Source organism: Gadus chalcogrammus, chromosome 20 (assembly GCF_026213295.1).
Source record: "Gadus chalcogrammus isolate NIFS_2021 chromosome 20, NIFS_Gcha_1.0, whole genome shotgun sequence".
Lineage (NCBI taxonomy): Eukaryota > Metazoa > Chordata > Actinopteri > Gadiformes > Gadidae > Gadus > Gadus chalcogrammus.
The window spans coordinates 13,186,596-13,204,206 of NC_079431.1; the positions used below are offsets into that span (position 1 = coordinate 13,186,596).

At 41.8% G+C, this 17,611-nt stretch overlaps 2 protein-coding genes across 3 annotated transcripts; both read left to right on the forward strand.

The window, feature by feature from the left end:
- The first annotated feature begins 10,860 nt into the window (after nucleotides 1–10,860).
- Nucleotides 10,861–11,741, forward strand: LOC130373522 (gamma-crystallin M3-like). Its single transcript, XM_056580070.1, has 3 exons — nucleotides 10,861–10,872; nucleotides 10,973–11,215; nucleotides 11,416–11,741. The coding sequence occupies exons 1-3, from the start codon at nucleotides 10,861–10,863 to the stop codon at nucleotides 11,686–11,688; spliced, it is 528 nt and encodes a 175-aa protein (XP_056436045.1). The 3' UTR covers nucleotides 11,689–11,741.
- Nucleotides 11,742–13,765: 2,024 nt separating this feature from the next.
- On the forward strand, nucleotides 13,766–17,258 carry LOC130373521 (gamma-crystallin M3-like). Of its 2 annotated transcripts, none has more exons than XM_056580068.1 (3): nucleotides 13,766–13,866; nucleotides 16,577–16,816; nucleotides 16,980–17,258. In XM_056580068.1, the coding sequence occupies exons 1-3, from the start codon at nucleotides 13,864–13,866 to the stop codon at nucleotides 17,256–17,258; spliced, it is 522 nt and encodes a 173-aa protein (XP_056436043.1). In that variant the 5' UTR covers nucleotides 13,766–13,863. The 2 variants fall into 2 exon arrangements, with proteins under 2 accessions (XP_056436043.1, XP_056436044.1); XM_056580069.1 differs by lacking the exon at nucleotides 13,766–13,866 and adding an exon at nucleotides 16,451–16,465.
- Nucleotides 17,259–17,611: the final 353 nt, after the last annotated feature.

Consider the following 17,611-nt stretch of genomic DNA (forward strand, 5'->3'; position numbering starts at 1 on the left):
GAAACATCAGCGGCAGCCATCTTTGTTGTTTATGAACAGGCCTCAGCAGCGCTCCCATAGAGCAGTCCTCTGTACAGTCATCCTATCAGTCAGCCACATTGAACTGTCTGAATGGGAGTGGGGCCAGTCACATGCCAGATCAAATGAAAAGCTTGCGGAATCGTCTGGTTCCAAGGCTAGGCTTAATGCACTATTATCATTTCAATTATATTCTAGCAAATGCATCTGGATAATGACCAGTGTTGGGCGATTACCTTTCAAATGTGATAAACATATTATTACTACATTTTAAAGGAAAACCTTATGTTACAATGTTACTTTAGTAACATTATTATCATTTCAACTTCACTAACATTGTAGTAATGTGTTACATATTACCTTTAGCAGATACAGAAGCCGAGGAGTCTAGCGTCAGAACTGGTCCTTAAGAGAGCAACGAGCATCACCTCAAAACAACTGATAGGCCTTTGTTTATAGCACTTAAAGGTGACATATGCACTAGGGGCCCTATCTTGCCTCCGGCGCAATTGACTTAATCACTGGCGCATGTGTCGTTGCTAGTTTAAACACACGCAAACTAAACACGTAACGCATAATATAGTCCATGGCAATGAATATTAACGGGGGACACATGCATATTAGGAACACAAGTCGATAACGATAATGCTTACAATAATGATAGGAAAAGATGTTTATAATGTATTGTGTATATCAGGGGTGGGGAACGTACGGCCCCCGGGCCGTATACGGCCCGCCAAAGCCTTTCGTCCGGACCGCGGAGGCAAGGCAAAAAAAAAAGCAGCGCAAGCAACCCATAAATAGGCTATATGTATATATATTTTTATAATATTAAATAAAATCAAATATGAAATAAAATGTTAACAAATTACCAGCATAAGTGACAACGTTTGTACGAAATGAAGGAAAAAAAGGATATTTATTTTTTGTTTGGAATGTTGAGGGTCGCGTGAGGTTGCCTAAACAACCACTTGTCACAGTTCCATTTGTAACAGCTACTGAATCTGACAGCTAGCATGGCATCAGCAAAGAAAAGAAAAGTGAATTGCTGGGGCAGTTACGCTCTGACAAGATAAACGCACTTAAGCGAAGTTTGGGTGCCCAACAAGCAGCTTTCACCAGACCGAATTTGGAGAAAGAAAACGTTGTTCGTGCAAGTTATGTGGTGAGTGGGGGATAATAGCCAAGAAGCTGAAACCTCATTCAGATGGGGAATTTGTGAAGGAGTGCCTTGTCGCTACAGCAGAACTGCTTGCCCCTGACAAGGTCAAATTGTTCCAAAGTGTGAGTTTGTCGCGAAGAACTGTCTCTGATCGGATTACGGATATGGCAGTGAATATTGAAAAGACATTGAAGGACACAACACAGAATTTTGAGTTTTTTTCACTAGCCTGTGATGAGACAACAGACATCACGAATACTGCCCAATTAGCCATTTTTGTGCGTGGGATTACTGCGGAGTTCGACTCTACAGAGGAATTGCTTTCACTGCAAGCCATGCATGGCACGACCAAAGGTGAGGATTTATTTGGGCAAGTCATGTCAGCTATGAACCAGTTTCAACTTCCATTCGAAAAGTTAAGTGGCCTTGCGACAGATGGGGCCCCAGCCATGGTCGGCGGCCAAAAGGGATTAACCGCATTGATCAGAAGAGAAATGAGCCGTCAAAACCTAGATCCGAGTGAGTTAGTTGTATGCCACTGTATCATACATCAAGAGAATTTGTGTGCACATTCCCTGAAGCTCAGTCATGTCATGTCAACAGTCGTTTCCACCATAAATTTCATCAAAAGCAGAGGACTGAATAGCCGCCAGTTCAAGGAACTTCTAAGTGAGCTTGAGTCGGAATACGGAGATCTGGTGTACCATTGTGAAGTGCGATGGCTGAGTCGTGGGGAGATGCTCGCACGGTTTTACAAATTGAGGGAAGAAGTCAAACAATTCATGGATATGAAGGGCAAGCCTGTCGATGAACTCAGAGATAGCAAGTGGCTGTGTGATTTGGCATTCATGGTGGACATCACCAAACACCTTTCTGAGCTGAACGTCAAGCTCCAAGGTCCCAACCAGCTACTCAGTGCTCTGGTCTCCAATGTGAAGACATTTGAAGGGAAACTAAAGCTGTGGCAAATGCAACTGGCAAAGGGCAACAGCGTGCACTTTCCTACTTTGCAAGAGCAGAAGCCTGCTGTGACATCTGAATATGCAGCAGAGTGCGCAAAACTCCTTCATGCTTTTGGTGAGAGGTTTCAGGACATTAAAAGTAAGACAAACAAACTCAAAATTTTTGCAACGCCATTTAATGTGGAACCAGCTGACGTGCCTGACAAACTGCAACACGAAATCATTGAGCTGCAAAGCAATGACGAGCTCAAAGCAAAGTACAACAACCTCCCTCTGCTTGAGTTCTATAAATTGTATGTGCCTGCTACAGATTTTCCTGTTCTCAGGCGACATGCACTGAGATTTGCATCTGTGTTTGGGACAACCTACTGCTGTGAGCAATTCTTCTCAAAATTGACTCTAGCAAAATCTCGGTTCCGCTCAAGATTAACAGACCAACACCTCGAAAATCAACCGCGGGTAGCTTCATCTTCATCGCCATCCGACATCAGAGGCCTAGTGAAAGAGAAGCAGTTGCAGCCATCTCACTGAGCAGCTTGGGCTGTCCATAGGAAAGTGGGTCAGTTCATGCATCTCCTCTTTATAAATTAAAAAAAATTCAAGATTATTGTTATTATTTTAGTATTAGTAGTAGCCTAGTATGATATGTAGTAGTGTACAAGTTAGCTAAGTACGTTATTTAATACGTCTGTGCTGCTCAGTCAGCTGCGCACTGAATGTGCGTTAATGTTAATGTGCGTGCCACTGCCAATCCATGCTGTTATCCACCGCTTGTGATTATGTGTTGTTATTATCAAATTAAACTGTTAAATCAGGTGTAATGTTCTTTTTTAATGTTGGAATATTTTTTGTCAATTCCTCTATTGCTGATGTTAAAATAAATCTACCTTGATCATTAACTCCGTTTCAGTCTGCATTTGCCACATTTATTCCTGATGCAGGCTATGTTTTACGTATACTTAGTTTATTGTTAGGCTATTCATTTTATTATTATTTCAGTGTGTATTTTCGCTTTTGTTGTTTGATGGGAGAAGTCCTAATTAAGGGATAACGACCGTCGAGGTGTAGCCTACAATTCTACAGACTTAATGGACACAGCGTGGCGAAGAAGTCTCCCGCTAACTCCCGTTTACAAAATCCACAAAATGTGTTTTTATTAATATTAAGAAATGCCTTTACATTAAGGAAAATAAATGGCATAATAACCTGATTAATTCTGGTGATAGGCCTACTGGTTGTTAAACGTAAGTAACTATTCAAGAGCATTGATATGATACCTGATTTAACTTTTCTACTGGGATTACGTCAAAGGTATACTGTTCCATGGACTTAATGGACACCCCATTAGCCAATCAGAAAGCAGTATGTCGTTGCACAGGGAGATAAGCTTTAAAATATATACATTTAAACATAGGCCTATGTATATATATATATATATATATATATATATATATATATATATATATATATATATATATATTAAACAATTTTGTTTGACATGAGCTATTTTTATAGGCCTAAAAAAAGTGCGGCCCTCCAAACAAGTTACAAAAATTGATCCGGCCCTTGTTGACAAAAAGGTTCCCCACCCCTGGTGTATATCATTAAATAGAACCGCAGTTACCGCATATCATATGTTATATCATATAGGCCGAAATGTATTTGAGGACTCAGTATTCTGAAGTTGTGGAAGAAAACCTTATTCCATGTGTGAATTAGGCCATATTATTTGGCTAAAAACTGACTGTCATAAACTGAGCCATTTGCAGTTTGAAATTCATGTGCATCTGTCTCATCGGAGACTGCAGACATGCTGTCAAAATATCAACTTGTCATATTCAAATGCACTCATGGCTCTTAAAGGGGATGGGAGCTGGCACTCTCTTTGGTTTGTTGCACGTTACGCCCAAACCACACCTGCTTGTAATTAGGCTACTTCAGACCAACCCTTTTTAGATATGCGGCGGGCGCAAGAGTAATTTTTCGTGCCGATAAACTAGCGACATCGCCGTAGAACCGCCCACAAAGCTACTTGCACTTGGCGCTTCTCACTTTTGAGTATTTGCCTCTTTTGACATCACAAGTTGGTGTAAAGGTGACACATATAATATATCCCCTTTAATTAACATTCAGAAAATAGAAATTCATAGAAATTCATAGAAAATTCAGAAAATTTGATGTTGTATATCATGGCACTTAATGTACACAATTATTGTATGTTGTATGTCCTGGCACTTTACAATACCAAAAATTACTTGGTATTTTGGAGCATCTTATCCTAACTATCTTTGTTGGATATGGCGAATGGATTAACCTAAAAATTGTTCTATGAACATCCTTACTGTCCCCACACCGATATATTGTTTCTATTTCTTCTGATAAATGCACTTATATATGTCAGTTTGGATAGAAGCGACATACATAATAGTGTGGCAGATAACCAGAAGGATTGTGCATTTTATGATAAAAGCGTCAAATTTGGTATGCTTGTGGCCAAAGGCATATAGAAAAAAAATTGATGTGGAGGCACGACAAATTTTCAATATGGCCGCCATTTTTCAAGATGGCCACCAGTGATGACTGTTTTTTGATTAAATTTCACATTAACAATGGATAATAGGTGATAGAAACATACATTTTGGTACAATTATAGCCAAAGACATGGGGAACATGTAGATAGATCAAGAGTTCTCAATATGGTGGCCATTTTTCCAAATAGCCACTGGTGACAACTGTTTTTAGATGAAATTCCACATTAACAATAGATAATATGGGATAGGAGCATCCAATATGTTACAGTTATAGCCAAAGACATGGGGAACATGTGGAAGGATCAAGACTTTTCAATATGATAAAAATTTGATGTGGAGGCACGACAAATTTTCAATATAGCATCCATTTTTTCAAGATGGCCATCAGTGACAACTGTTTATAGATAGATAATATATAATAGATTTCACATTAACAATGGATAATATGTAATATAAGCATCAAATTTGGTACCGTTATGGCCAAATACACAAAAAAATACAGATATGGACCCTCATAAATGATCAATATGGCGGTCATTTTCCAAATTGGCTGCCAGTGACAACTGCTTTCAGATACATTTTCAAATAAATGAGGGATATAACGTGATGTTGATTATATATCAAGGATATATGTTGGATTTATCTGCATTGCACTTGTGAACTATCATTTAGATCGTACTATTTTTCAAGATGGTGACCAAGATGGCAGCCAACGAGCAAAGAATGGTAGTTGCAATAAAGTTGCATAGATTTCTCTGATTTGAATGATCTTTGTGTCGTTATATTTTTCTGGATCTGAAGTAAAGTAAATGAACATCAGAATTGTTCAGAAGCTGCAATTTAAGACTCAAAATATGTGATAGTCTAAGTAGGTCCAGCGCAGGAAAGTCTATTAAGCACTCCCCTTCACAGTAACAGAGAGCTGTGCATTCTAAAGCAGCTTTTTTGCACCTGCACTGCCTAACACAACCCTTCTTACATTGACAGGAGACAAGTTCATATCTGGACTGGCTTGCATCCCACAGGCATGTCCAGAAGGGTGCATACTAACCCTCAGATGTCTTTGAGCAGCCCTATTTACATGGTGAAGGTAGTTCTGGTGTAGGTACCAGCATCTGACCCCACACATGTCCTCCTTGGTAAACTGCTCTCTTGAGATGTTCATCTAGGGCAGCATTTGTCGGTGGGATAGACAGAACAGACAGCATTGGATGGTTTCGGTCATATAGCAGTATAACAAACCTCTCGATTTTAGTTATAACATCTTGGGGTATGTATGCATTTGTAAGTTCTGGAAAGACAATCCATAGAGCCCATGCAGTCTTCTTCCCATGGCCAGCAAAGCTGGATGCAGTGTCACAGCCGTTCAGTGCATGGAACACCGGAAGGGCTTGTGACTTCTCAGGCCCCAGTCCTGCTGCAATTGCATTGGCTGCAAGGTAACGAAAACCCTTTCCAGTTCCAAATGCCAACCATAGCTCATCTTCTGGCTGGAGATCCTGAGCAACTGCCACAGCCACTACCACAACATCAGTATCAACAGTTTTTATCATCAATCACCATTTCTTGCTGCATGGGCCACATGTAATAACATTCTACCATCAGCTTCCTCATGTGTTCATGGAGCAATTGAAGACAGATCATGAAGTGGTGGCTAAGGGTGCACTCACACTAGGCCATCTGGCCGTGGCCGTTTTCACACCTAACCGTGCTCAAATCTGCCAGTGTGAGTGTGGCCAGTCTGGCCAGGCCAGGCCAACTTGGCCACTTGGGAGAGGTGTGCTGCTACGGTACGGGCCGCCGCGGTACAGATGCTAATGAGCCGACACGCGCACATGCACACGCACGGCTACGCAACCTGAGCTGGATGACGTATAGTCCATGCGACGACCATGGACATAATAAAGGCGACGAGCCTTCTTTCCTATTAAACGGTAAACATGGCGTCAAGCGATGTTTACGCTTGTTTGCGTACTCGAAAAAATCAGTAGTGAGCGTGGTCTCTATCTGAGAACGGCTCCAAATAAGCAACAGACTCAGCAAAGTGTGAACTGCGTTCTCTGTGTTGTTGTCCATTGTTGTTAAAACTCTGACTGGCGGCAGACTTACTTACGACGTGATGACGTATGTACAAGAGCCTACCGTGGCCAGGCCACAGTTGCGACGGCCAATGGCCACGGCCAGATGGCCTAGTGTAAGTGCAGGCCAGAGAACAATGGGGCCAGTTTTGCACGATCGGGCTAGGTGTAGGGTAGTTATCACATCTGAACCTAGTTGTATCCCATAGCACATTGGTAAAAGGATAGTCCCTCGGCCTTCACTTAAGAAAATGGCCAAGAACTTTAAAGTTGTGAATCTTGTTGGTAAAAGGTCTACATCTAAGGCTGACTGGAATCTCTGTGCAATATGTCAGGAAGTCAAAGCACAAGAATCATTGACATGCCCATTGCAAAATAGGCGAGCGGCCACGGCCAGATGGCCTAGTGTGAGTGCACCCAACGAGCTGTTGGTCTTCCAGCATAATTCCCAGAGCAGAGCCTCTGAGAGTAAGGTGAACAACTCGGTCTTATTACTGTCAACTCTAAGAAAGCTTTGTCAGTTCCTGGGAATGGGTGCAGCACCCACCACACGTCTCTCTGCACCCCTTGGCCACGTTTTGCTCTTGTAGCAGCTTTCAAGGTTTCAGACCAGTAGCGGTCCCACACCAGATCAATCCTTATCTAACCATCCAAGTGCGAACATTGAAGGGAGCTGTTCAAGTTAATTGAACTTTGTCAAATGCTCTGCAACTGAAATGTACCCACTCCCCTTGTCTACTCACCTATTTTGCAATGGGCATAGAATAGAATAGAAAGCTTTATTGTCATTGTACAAGTACAACGAAATGCAATGAGCAGCTCCATACATGCATACATGTAATCGAATATAAATATATAATAATTACAAAAGCAATATATAATATAAATAAATAAATAAATAAATACAAATTTAAAATACACAGTAAAACTTAAATACACAGTAAAGACTACCAACAGACAAAAAAAAAACATCAGTGCAGAACTGAGTTCAGTATGGTGACAGCTTTAGGAAAGAGGCTGTTCCTGAGTCTATTTGTTCTGGCATATATGGACCTGAAGCGCCTGCCAGAGGGCAACAGGTTGAAGAGATGGTAGCCGGGGTGGGTGGTGTCCTTCAGGATGCCTCTGGCCCTGCTGAGACAGCGGGAGCCGTAGATGGTGCTTAAGGAAGGCAGAGGGCAGCCAATGATTTTTTGAGCAACGTTTGCCACCCTCTGCAGTCTCTTCCTGTCGGCCTCCGTGCAGCTGGAGTGCCACACTGACACAGCGTAGGTCAGCAGGCTCTCGATGGTGGAACGGTAGAAGGTCACAAGCAGCTGTGCGTTTAGATGCTCTCTCCTGCGCACCCTCAGAAAGTGTAGCCGCTGCTGGGCCTTCTTGACCAGCGCTGAGGTGTTGACCGACCAGGAGAGATCAGCAGAGATGTGGACTCCGAGGAATTTGAATGACTGCACTCGCATTAACCATGTCAATGATTCTTGTGCTTTGACTTCCTGACATATTGCACAGAGATTTCCAGTCAGCCTTAGATGTAGACCTTTTACCAACAAGATTCACAACTTTAAAGTTCTTCGCCATTTTCTTAAGTGAAGGCAGAGGGACTATCCTTTTACCAATGTGCTATGGGATACAACTAGGTTCAGATGTGATAACTACCCTACACCTAGCCCGATCGTTCATCCAGCGACATTTAATTCCTGTGCGATTTGTACACCTTCCGGCCGGGTAACTTAAAGGGGTAGTTCGGAATTTTGGACATAGGGCCTGATTCCCAAGTGAGCATTGGTATTCTATATCACTGGAGACAGTTTTCAACCGATTTTATTCAGTCCTTCTAGTTGCGGAGTTCTCTCGTGCTAGGCTAGCGCAAGTGAACGGGAAAAGCTAGCCTGCTATTAAAAACAGTCTTACCCACTCCACAGTACACCCGAGGTCAATCAATAATAACACCAGACTATAGATTTAAATGTCTGTTTATAGAATAATGTTAGAAATAAAACCAACCTTGCATTGCATTGCATTTTGAGGGAATTGCTGGGTCTCACGGCAACAATCACTTTCTCCTCCATGCTGCAGTTCACCCCGGACTGCACTGCACTGAGTTGCCCGGTTGAAAGCTGATTGGCTGTTACGTTACACATGTCACTCAGTGGCCACGCTGTTGAATGCCGATTGGCTGTCATCACGCGAATGTCGCTTCAAAGTTAAAATATTTTTAAAGATCGATAGATGGCGGGGAACATAGGACCCTTTTCCCAGAAAAGGGTCCTAAGATTCCCCGCTTTTCCCAAAAAGGGTCCTATGCTCCCCGCCGTATGTATGGCTACAGGGGAACATAGGACCCTTTTTGGGAAAAACGGGGAACATAGGACCCGGGGAACATAGGGATGACCCCAAAATGTACACAGACTACCCAAACTCTTACCCTAACTGATATCCAAACAAGATAATTGCAATTGTATTGAAAGCACTGTTTTCCTAGGCGACCAGGCATATGGTGGCATGCCCGCCACCGTATTGAAAAAGGAGCAATTCAAATTAAGGTTCCCAAGTGCTTTGCTTAAATCAAACATTTCTCATATCATTTGCAAAATGGTCGCTATTTAAAAAATGCATGATGGGTCAATATCTGTATTGTTTTTCATTTGTGTCTTTTAGCATTACTATTCAATTTCATGTTTCTATCACCTATTATCCATTGTTAATGTGAAATTTAATCTCAAAACAAAGGCGGTCACTGGCGGCCATCTTGAAAATGGACGCCATATCGAAAATGTGTCATTCCTCCACATCTAATTTTGTTCTATTTGTCTTTGGCTACAAGTGTACCAATGTTGATGCTTTTATCATAAAATGAACAATCCTTATATAGTTTCTAGCTAAGTTGCCAAACTATAAGAACTATTTCTGCAGCATCAACATTTTAGTGTTCTACATAAAGGTTAGTATTTTGAATCCACCCTGGTTGAGTTGATGATTGGATTGTGAATTGTAGTTATGTATAATGTTTTTATATGATCCTGTGTGCCACAAAAAAGCTGTTCTCTTGAACAAGCGGCCATGAGTTAGTTTCCCCTCCCTCTGGATGACTTAACATGTCTTTGCACCTCATGCCAACACATTGTTACGGCCCAAGAATGAGGGAGCCCAAACAAATGGCGACAGACAAGGCTTGTAAAGTTAAAATGTTTATTTGATGGGAATGAGGAGAGGCTGGTTTATACGGAGGGCCGACTGGGGCGATGGGGAAACCAGGAAGGAGGTGTGGAATGATAGCACCGCAGTAGAGAGAAGATCAAGACAGAAGCAGAGGGTTAGAACCCGACGTTCTTGAATATAACAACGAGGATACATAGAGACAAAGAACGCTACTGACATTGCTAGACTGTTTGCCAATCTGGCGAAGAATGGTTGGGAAGCCGAAGCAGGAAGCATTGATTAAGATAATCCACAGGTGTTTCTGGTTGAGTAGGAGAAAGGCGGACTCCTAGAGACAGTCAAAACACACAGGGTGATCCAATCTCCCTCCAAGATCTACGGCAGACACTGTAACACACATGCATCTGTAAAAGAATGATGTATACAAATAGAACGACAATTGAACAGTTAATTTTGTTGTGTAATGCAAGACAAAACCTTTACTGGTCCTAACTAAAACGTTCCTACAATATTTCTACCATTCATATCTTCTGCAATTGTTCAATTTAATATTCAATATTATTCTTTGTTGAGTAAATAATATCTAAATATATTATTTTTTTCTTACTGCCTTAAATTTTTATACAGTGTCATCCTAAACCAGTATTACTGCATTCAAGAGTGAACACAATTAAACTAAACCACTATTTTATTACTACATTCAAGAGTGAACAAACTGTATTCAAAACTATGGGTATAGAAAAGGCTGATGGTCTAGAATCATTTTCTCCATTAGCGTATAGAAACATTAGTGTATAGAAACATTGGAAGCAAACAATGAATGACATTGCATACTGCTGACTGCTTGCTTTCCTACAATGGTCCCATAGATTGTTTGGATGCCTCTCTCGGTATAAAACAGGCTTCCATCAGGCATTAGAGCTACAGCACTGCCCACTACATCAGCAATCATGCACGGAAAGGTACGCTCACAGTGGACAGAGCAGAACATTGTTCTGCTCATCATTTACTATCTTTAATTGTTTATTGCAAACATGGTAACGTTTTCATTCTGTATTACAGATCATCTTCTACGAGGACAAGAACTTCCAGGGCCGCTCCTATGAGAGCAGCAGCGACTGTCCCGACATGACCTCCTACCTGAGCAAGTGTCACTCCTGCAGGGTGGAGAGCGGCTGCTTCATGGCCTACGACCGTTCCAACTACATGGGCAACCAGTACTTCATGAAGAGGGGAGAGTACTCCGACTACCAGCGCATGAATGGCTTCAGTGATTGCATCCGTTCCTGCCGTATGATCCCCATGGTACGACTTGTTACAACACTGCATATTTAGCACCGTGACATCTCAGAATGTGACTTGTGGCTACCACTGATGGTTGGTGATACAGTTCTGTTTTACAGCTGTAATACAGCCAGCATTGTTGGTCTTCAAACATGCATGGGTTCACTGATCAAACACAGCCAAACTGTAAACGACTGCCTCTCTATGTCTCCCCTATACAGCACAGGGGAGCCTACAGGGCCAGGATCTACGAGAAGGAGAACTTCGGTGGCCAGATGCACGAGATGATGGACGACTGTGACAACTTCCAGGATCGTTACCGCATGTCCGATTGTATGTCTTGCAACGTGATGGACGGCCACTGGCTGATGTACGAGCAGCCCCAGTACAGAGGCAGGATGATGTACATGAGGCCCGGAGAGTACAGGAACTTCAAGGATATGATGGGCGGACAGAAGTTCATGAGCATGAGGCGTATCACTGACATGTGTTAATTTATTTTGTAAATGAACAAATAAAGCACTACTATAAAATAAAGTATTTCATCTGTTGCTAATTTGTCGTGTTACCTGTGTGGTCTTTGTCAATAAAATTTGACCCAAAAAAATATTGAAAAAATATATTTTATTATTAAAGTAAAATATATTTACTTTAATAGCAAATATATTTTTTTGCTATTTTTACTATATAGTAAAGTATATACTATTCACTATACACTATATATATTATAGTATAATAGGGCTGGGTGATGACCGAAAGGACGAGATCGCGGGTACAAGCGGCCGAGATGAGTTTTCTCAGAAGGGTGGTTGGCGTCTCCCTTAGGGATAGGGTGAGAAGCTCAGCCATCCGTGAGGAACTCGGATTAGAGCCGCTGCTCCTTTACTTAGAAAGGAGTCAGCTGAGGTGGTTCGGGCATCTGGTAAGGATGCCCACTGGGCGCCTTCCTTGGGAGGTGTTTCAGGCACGTCCAGTGGGGAGGACACCTCGGGGAAGACCCAGGACTAGGTGGAGAGATTATATCTCAACACTGGCCTGGGAACGCCTCGGGATCCCCCCGTCAGAGTTGGTCAATGTGGCCCGGGAAAGGGAAGTCTGGGGCCCCCTGCTTGAGCTGCTCCCCCCGCGACCCGACCCCGGATAAGCGGAAGAAGATGAGATGAGATATTATAGTATAGTATATAGTTTAACTTTAAACTATACTATAATAGCATTATAGTATCGTATTAGTTTTAATATATAGCAGTAGATCTACTTGCAAAAAGTTGGATTTAGGGCTACTGCTAAACCTAACCCTCTCAATGCTTTGTAGGAGTGTATGTCATTATTTAAAGCGGTGAAAGTGTTGGTGGTTCAATTGGCCCGACATCCCAACTAGAGTTAGTTACTTTAATAAGATTACATAACCCTCTGAATTGACAGATACGATTATTGCTGTATTTGACTATCGTCAAACACTTTCATCTTTCATCCAGCCATCAATCCAGTCAGCCAGCCATCACACCATTCAGTCAGCATTCCGCAATACAATCCTCCATCCTTGCATCGTTGTTGTTACATCCATACTTTCAGCATTCTATTCATCCATGCATTCAACCCTGCTGGCATCCATCCAGCCAGGCAAACAACCTTTAATCCATCCATTCTTCATCCAAATATCCACCCATGCAGATATCCCTCCATTTGTTTATCCCACCACCCATCCTACCATCTATCTTCATTTAGTACCGTTGTGGTAATAAAAAGCCTAAACCGGCTCTATTTAAATTGACCCATTAGCAGCATCTAGTGGCTTGAGTTGGAGCTGCAGTTATAGCTATATCATTTGGAGATTTTATCATGATGGTTGGGAAAAATTCCAAAGTAAACAGCGGCAGAATAAAAATGACATAGTGCAGGTTTAAATTGCTGTATGCAAAAAACAACAGTTACCTCTGTTTTGAGGCACTCCTGGGTGACCCAACAATTTAACAGAGGAAAATAAAGTATTTTTGATCAGGGATTTTAGCACGCTCACAATCTCTCTTAAATGAAGTAACCAGATTAATTTTTTTACAGTAATGGTAAGTACCCCTTTTCTTGTGAGAAGGGCCACAAGTAGTGTACAGGCCCCTGGGCTGGGGGTCTTAGGGCCGTCAATGGCCCCCAGTTGAGGTCAAGGAGTTGAATCTGAGATATATATATGTATATATTATTTTATTTTTTTTATTATTATTTTTTTCCACAATGTCTTGTTTTTAAACGATTTATGATGACTTTATGCTCTGTAAGGTGACCTTGGGTGCCTTGAAAGGCGCCTCTAAATTAAATGTATTATTATTATTATTATTAAAGGGGGGGGGGGGGGGGATGCAGCAGGGGCAGCATGGGCAGCATGGGCAAAGCCCCCTGGACCACATATTTCCACCTGGTATGACATATTTCAAGCACCTCCTTCCTGCTAGTGAATCTCACCCTCGGCCACCGAAGAAGAAGAAGAAGAAGAAGAAGAAGAAGAAGAAGAAGAAGAAGAAGAAGAAGAAGAAGAAGAAGAAGAAGAAGAAGAAGAAGAAGAAGAAGAAGAAAGGGAACTCCTTTCAAGAAAAGTAGCAGTTCAGTTGAAGAGATTAAACTCCTCACCAACTGTAGGAAACTCTCAATCTATCTGTGAAATCTCTTAATCAATCAAAATGGTAGGTAATGATGATATCAGGCCTTGGATCAAGTTTACGTTTAGAGAATGCTTTAAGCCAAGTTTTTTTCAATTGCTTGAACACTATAGACACATGCTTAGACCAAAGCAACACAACTTGAAGTTTTTGTTTCTATACCTTAAACACATGTAACCATTCCTTAAACAAAAGCGCTGCTTTGCACTTTAGTTGCAATTGTGCAACACACTTGCTCCTTTCTGCAACACACTTGCTCCTGCACACTACACAGTATTTCATACATAGAACACTTAATTCAAAAATGACGTCTCATTGTACCATTGGGAAAACACATTCATTCAAAATCCTAAACTCATTGGTTAATTGAGAATACTTACTTACACACCTTAAAACACTTTCTTCCAAAACTGAACACCAATCAGCCAGCTGCAAAAAGGCCTCAGTTAAGCCATTTTGAGAACTTTGCAAGCATGGGTGCAGCAAGAGCAAGAGGCAGAGGTAGAGGAGGAAGAGGAGGACAGAGACATAGAGGAGGACGTGGTGGAAGGGGCCGTGCACGGAACATTATTTCCGATGACATAAGAGCAACTTTGGTGGACCATGTCATAAACCGTGGCCTGACTATGAGGGAAGCTGGGCAGAGAGTCCACCCTAATCTAAGCCGTTTCACAGTTTCATCCATGATAAGGACATTCCGACTGGAAAACAGGTATGTCTTCAACTCTATACTTTCTACTCTACTCTGAGTATCTAGAGTATTTGCAGTACTGTACCATATCACATGTACTGTATTGCAGGGTGGATAATGCTCCTTTTTGAACGAAAGTGGTAGTTTTGTGATTACCTACATTGAGATGTTTCAGTACTTTCTATGGTATATACAGTAAAGTACAGTATATACAGTACTGTAAAAATGAAGCAAACCAATACAGTAACATTTCGTGGTTGCTCTTTTCTATAGAATGACTAGAAGACCTTCTTGGGGCGGACGCCAACGCCTGTTCACCCAACAGCAGGAACTTGCCATTGTGGGCCTGGTCCGAGCAAACAATGCACTCCGTCTCAACCAGCTACAGCAACAAATACTTGCAGATAGAGAAGTATTCAATAACATAGAGCGAGTGAGCATTTCCACTATCAGACGCATCTTGGTAAAGCACCAAATTACCATGAAGCAATTGTACAGGGTCCCATTTGAGAGAAACAGTGTCAGGGTCACAGGACTTCGACGTGAATATGTACAGGTAAGTGTTACAGTCCTTTACATTTACAATACAGTATTGGTGTCATCCAGTTACAGCTGAATATGTGCCATTGTATCAGTACCACATAGATACATTCAGAGAGGTACCAGGTACCTGTTCGATGGGGTGGGGGTTCTGTATGTGTAGTACTGTAGTTGAGTGTTTTGAGTAATGCCATCTAAAATATGTATTGCATGTATTTTGTTTTGTTACAGCGCATCTTGGAGATGGATTGAGCTGCACAGCCTCATGAATTTATTTACATTGATGAGGCTGGATTCAACCTCAGCAAAACAAGACGACGGGGTCGTAACATAATTGGCCAAAGGGCAATTGTGCAAGTCCTGGGGCAGCGCGGGGGAAATATCTCATTGTATGCTGCCATAAGCCTTCAAGGGCTACTGCACCATCAAACAAAACTGTATTGAATACTTCTCTATCTGCAAGTATTTGTTGCTGTAGCTGGTTGAGACGGAGTGCATTGTTTGCTCGGACCAGGCCCACAATGGCAAGTTCCTGCTGTTGGGTGAACAGGCGTTGGCGTCCGCCCCAAGAAGGTCTTCTAGTCATTCTATAGAAAAGAGCAACCACGAAATGTTACTGTATTGGTTTGCTTCATTTTTACAGTACTGTATATACTGTACTTTACTGTATATACCATAGAAAGTACTGAAACATCTCAATGTAGGTAATCACAAAACTACCACTTTCGTTCAAAAAGGAGCATTATCCACCCTGCAATACAGTACATGTGATATGGTACAGTACTGCAAATACTCTAGATACAGTCTGAGTAGAGTAGAAAAGTATAAGAAATAAGCAATCAAATAGACAATTGTATTAGGTCCCATTATGCAGATGGTTTGCAGTAATAGAATATGACTGCAGCATTTCTCTATTTTTCTGCAGCAATAGATGAAGTACTTTATTTTATTGTTAACAATCTCTACACTATACTCAATGTCATTTAGATATTTAGAATGCCCATGTTGGTTGATAGCTCATTTACAGTTGAAGTATCTCAAAACAAATATAAATGGTAACATGAACACTTTTTTAGCTCATTTATATTTTCACTTTCACAGTCACCCCCTTATCAGCAATACCCATATCAGAACAATAGCCAAACCTCTTTTCACATAAGCCACCAGCACAAATCAGGTGCTTTGAAGTCCACGTTGTGGTACACATTGATACACAAAGTTCTTTTGTACAGGGGGCCTCTGTTCCATGTTGCTCTGTCAGGAATTTGAACAAAAGGGTCATGTATTCTTTGGGTGTGGGGTCAGGTATAAAAGCAAGAGAGACACACAGATGAAACTGTGCAATCACTTTGGGCCAATACACAACCAACTGCAATCATGACTATGGGCAAGGTGGGAAGTAATTTGAAATGTTTCATCAAACTGGTGTTTGGTTAATGTAATACACATCTGAAATACACTGCTTTACAGTAAGATAGTGACCTCTTTGGAAATTCTTTTCAGATTATCTTCTACGAGGACAAGAACTTCCAGGGCCGCTCCTATGAGACCAGCAATGACTGTTCCGACATGACCTCCTTCCTGAGCAAGTGCCACTCCTGCAGGGTGGAGAGCGGCTGCTTCATGGTCTACGACCGCTCCAGCTACATGGGAAACCAGTACTTTGTTAGAAGGGGCGAGTACTCTGACTACCAGCGTATGGGCATGAGCGATTGCATCAGGTCCTGCCGCATGATCCCCATGGTAAGCGGTATTAAACATTGACTTTGAATACACACATCCTCTTTTGTGCAAATGTATAGCCTAATTGTATTCTGTACCTTGACTAAAGTCAAACCCTAGTGCTGATTGTTTTTAATATTTACAGCTGATTGAAATGTGTCTCTCCACGTATGTTGACTTACAGCACAGAGGCCAGTTCAGGATGAAGATCTACGAGAACGAGAACTTCGGTGGTCAGTCCAATGAGATGATGGACGACTGTGACAACATCCAGGATCGTTACCGCATGTCCGACTGCCAGTCCTGCAACGTGATGGACGGCCACTGGCTGATGTACGAGCAGCCCCATTACAAGGGCAAGATGATGTACATGAGGCCCGGAGAGTACAGGAGCTTCAGCGATATGGGCATGAGCGGCCAGAGGTTCATGAGCATGAAGCGTATCATGGATTCCTGCTATTGAAGCCAGTGAATAAAATTCAGTAACTTTTAATACAGTATCACTCACTTGTAACTAGTTACTTTCTTTTGACTTTTGAAAAATGTATGTCAATGATCTTATGAATGCATGACTGGATGGCTAAACATATTTGATGGTTAGGTAGCAGCAGTTTACACCTTTTAACATATAAATACCATCATCATACCAAATACATTTATTTCCCATTATATGTCAGAAGAATATAGTATAGTGGTGTTAAACTTAAGTACTTTGTTTGAGCCCCAAGTTGGCAGTCTTTATCAAGGCATCCTTAAATGAGAAGCCAAATCCCTAGCTGATCCTTAATGACAGGCTGACAGGTACACTTTGGATAA